This window comes from Frankliniella occidentalis, unplaced genomic scaffold, assembly GCF_000697945.3.
Source record: "Frankliniella occidentalis isolate FOCC.00 unplaced genomic scaffold, Focc_3.1 Scaffold747, whole genome shotgun sequence".
NCBI classification, from domain to species: Eukaryota; Metazoa; Arthropoda; class Insecta; order Thysanoptera; family Thripidae; genus Frankliniella; species Frankliniella occidentalis.
Window position 1 is genome coordinate 16,626 of NW_026267857.1, and position 3,866 is coordinate 20,491.

At 54.6% G+C, this 3,866-nt stretch overlaps 1 protein-coding gene across 1 annotated transcript; it reads right to left on the reverse strand.

Annotated features, from left to right (window-relative positions):
• Nucleotides 1-998: 998 nt before the first annotated feature.
• Nucleotides 999-3,674, reverse strand: LOC127751699 (uncharacterized). Its single transcript, XM_052275663.1, has 2 exons — nt 3,083-3,674; nt 999-2,890 (listed from the first exon to the last, which is right to left on the reverse strand). The coding sequence occupies exons 1-2, from the start codon at nt 3,221-3,223 to the stop codon at nt 1,451-1,453; spliced, it is 1,581 nt and encodes a 526-aa protein (XP_052131623.1). The 5' UTR covers nt 3,224-3,674; the 3' UTR covers nt 999-1,450.
• Between the last annotated feature and the right edge of the window lie 192 nt (nt 3,675-3,866).

Genomic DNA, 3,866 nt, shown 5'->3' on the forward strand with positions numbered 1-3,866 from the left:
GTGAGTGAGTGAGTGAGTGAGTGAGTGAGTGAGTGAGTGAGTGAGTGAGTGAGTGAGTGAGTGAGTGAGTGAGTGAGTGAGTGAGTGAGTGAGTTCCTCGCGAGTCAATTTTTTATACAACAAACAACATTTATTTGAGGTTGTTGGCGCTTTAGTTTTGCCTTTTCGGTAAGCTACAGCAACCATCGAATGACAGATGAGGGACAACCATAAAAAAAAAGGTTACGAAGCCTATATGGGTATGGGACACTCTGTATAGCAATCACGGGAATGATTGTTCGTGGTCGGCACAACTAGGCGAGTCTCCCATACGTATTTTGACTGCTGTGGCTTGTCTTTTACGGTGACTGTTAGCGGCAGCAGCAGGATTGGTCGCATCGCAGTAGGATGTGCCTTGTTCCCAATGTGATGTTATTGGTGTATTAGGTGGGTACCACACAGAACCTGATTGTGGTGACTGTTACAGGCCAAGCCCAAGTACCACTTTAAGTACGGGGTGGACGACCCCAAGCATGGTGATCACCACAGCCAGTGGGAGGAGCGGGACGGAGACAAGGTGAAGGGAGGATACTCGGTTAAGGAGGCAGATGGCACATGGAGGAAGGTGACCTACACGTCGGACAAGGAGAACGGCTTCAACGCCGTGGTGGAGAGGCACGGCAAGGCAGTCCATCCCTATGGCCACCATCACGGCGGCGGTCACTTCGGAGGTCACCATGGAGGTCACCACGGCGGTCACCACGGCCACTTGAAGGCAGACATCATCGTGTCACCCAAGGGCGACACCCATGAGTCTCTCGAGAGCTACCCCGATGGTGCCTACGGCTACATAGGCTGAAGGCGCGGACGTTGGTTGTCGAATGCGGATTTGCGTAGTTATCGTCTCAGTCGATAATGTGAAAGTCTTGTATAGTAAGTTCGGTGCTGCAGATTGTCTGTGATACTTCATTTTTTCAATATTGTGATACCTTAAGCAAATTGATGTATTAAAACACCCCTTCGGGAAAACATGTATCTTTATTAGAATAAAATATTTAACAAAAAACAATAAGAACAATACAATTGCATAAATAGACTAAAACAAAATTATGTAATAGTTGCTAGGTTATTATGTACATGAAGTTAAATAATTTAAATAAGACTGTGGCGGACACGCCTACCGTAAGCGCCACATTACACATCTGATACGCCCTACGCACCCTCTCACATACACACGCACTCGCTTATCACAAGTTTGCATAAGTCTCCTATTGCATGGCTTCGCTACGAAGGTCGAGCAAATGTGTTAAATTCACCCATTACCTGGCAGTTCACAAAACGTTAAAGTTTTTGCACACGGCTGTCAGAAATACTTGGTCGAATTTTAGTTGCGGTTTAAAAGTTTCCAAAGGACTCGAATAGCGCAACACGATTTTCTATCGCGCCCCGTGTCCGGTGGGACAGTTTAATCTCAGTTTGAGCCCTGGGCCCGATCGACGTACTCGTAGGCGCCGTCCGGGTAGCCCCCCATCCCCACCTCAACAAAGCTGCGCTCGCCGTCGGCCGAGGTGCCGTGCCGATAGGCACGGTTACCGCTTCCGCTGCTACCGCTGCTACCGCTACCGCTGCCGCTGCTGCTGCTGCTGCTGCTACGGTCATCCTCGAAGCGCTGGGGACCGCGCTGCGACAGCGCTGCCGCGGATGGCGTCGGTCTGAAGGTCGACGAGAACCTGGGGAAGCCCTCCTCGTCGTCCTCGAAGTCGTCTTCGCTGTGGCGGACCGCGTTGCTGGCCTGTTCGTCGCTCACCCGGGGGAACGACGGTCGGGTCAGGCCGGGGGTCAGCTTGGCGGAGATCGCGGTGGGCTTGGAGGAGCGCGCCGGCGCGCTGGGCTGACTGGAGAAGATGGAGTGGGGGCTGGTGCTGGAATAGGTATGGCCGCCCTCTTGTTGGCTGGAGACGCTGGAGAAGCTGCCGGTCTGGCCGGAGTAGGAGGCCGGGTGGCTGGCCGATTGGCCGGCGGATCTGCTGGAGTCCTTGCCGGAGAGGCTGATGAAGCCGCTCCCGGAGAATGAACTGTGGGGGCTGGAGAGGCTGGAGTACGAGTGCGACGCGCTGGACGAGTCCCCGAGGCTCTGCTGCCGCTGCTTGCTGTAGGCGGGGGTGGACGTGCGGGACGAGCCGCTGGTCGGGAACGCCCCGGACGTCGACGAGCCGAAGGCGCTGGCGGACGGCGTGAAGGGGGCGTCGTCCGAGTGCGCGTCCGAGCTGGAGTAGCCAGAGAAGGGCTTGGAGAAGGACTTGGAGGACGGGGTGGACGCGGCGGCAACGTGCGCGGCCGGTCGCAGGGACGCGGCTTCGGCGCTCAGCTTGAACGGCTCAGGCTTGGCGCCGCCAACCACCCTCCCGGGGAAGTAGTGGGCCGTCGAGGACCTCGGGGAAGAGGCCTGCACCTGGGGGCCGAGGGCGGCAGAGGAGGGCGCCGGGAGCGCGTTCACGGACTGGCTGGAGGGAGCCGTCGCACCCTCGTCCTCGTGGAACTGCGGCTGGACGGCGAGGTAGCGGCTCTTGTACGGCTTGGACACCACGGCCTCCTCCTGCTTGCTGCCCTGGTGCTCGTAGTCGTGGTGCTCCAGGTGATGCAGCTTGCCGGGGGACTCGTGGTGGTGGTGGTGGTGGTGTTGGACCTCCTCCTTGTGCTCGGGGTGCGACGCCTTGCCGCTGCGCGTCACCACGGCGTTGAAGCCGTTGTGCTTGTCGGCCGTGTAGCTGACGGTGCGGTAGGTGCCGTCGGGCTCGAGCAGCGAATACTCTCCCTTGACCACGTCGCCGTCACGCGTCTCCCAGTGCGACTTGTGGTCGCCCGTCTTGTAGTCCTCCACGCCATACTTGTAGTCGTACTTGGGTTTGGTCTGTGAATAGCATGGAAAAAAAAGATCATAATATATTACACGGAGAAGTCCGTTTTTGCAACAACGAAATTTACTTGCCTAATGCAATGTTTCTTCCACGCAGCAAAAACATCCTTTCCGCGAAGTTCACCCAAGTTTACCCAAGTTCGAAATTTTAGAAGCCTTCCGAAGTTGAAGCCTGTTTGTACTCACGTAATAGTCGATGTGCTCCTCGTGCTCCTCGTGGTGCAGCTTGCCGGCGCGCACCCCTGCGAGCAGCACGCCCGCGGTCACCGCCACGCACGCCAGGCGAGCCAACATACACTGCAGCAGAGACAACATTCGTGACGACATTTGACAGACGACGGGTCCGCTGCGTCTGCTATGCGTAGGGCAGATTGAGCGATCAATAAAGAGACGGAAAGGAAGAGTGATTATTGGTAGGGAAAGTAAGGAGGGGGTATTTTCCGCTACTCCGATTGACTAGGCACTGTTGTCTTTCTTTAGCGTGTGAAACTGCCGTGCCATACGGTCCTATGAAGTCCCGCGACAGCCTCGCCGAGGAAGGGAAAGACTCCATTTTGCTTGTCGCGGTTTTGGATCCCCAATTATCGACCAATTATCTATCGTTTGGAACAACGACATCGGTATAAGGCAGGCGGAGAGCAGTCAACTTCGCGTCCTATTTCCTCCATGTGTAATCGACGGAGCACAGACAAAAATTCACTAGTGACATTTCACTTTTTAGACCAATTCATTCACTATGAGAAATTCTTGTAAGCGTTACAGGAAAAAATTTCCATAACGTATGTTGTAAAATTGTAAAATTACAAGCACTATGTATTGACTTGTAATTAATCGGCAAACACACTGGAAATGCAAGTGTGTGAATGTCGCTCACCTGCAGATGAGCGACATTCCATTCGTACACTTAGGGGGCTAAAGGTGTGAATTTTTCCTAGAAAATTCACACGTTTACCCCCCCAAGTGTACGAAT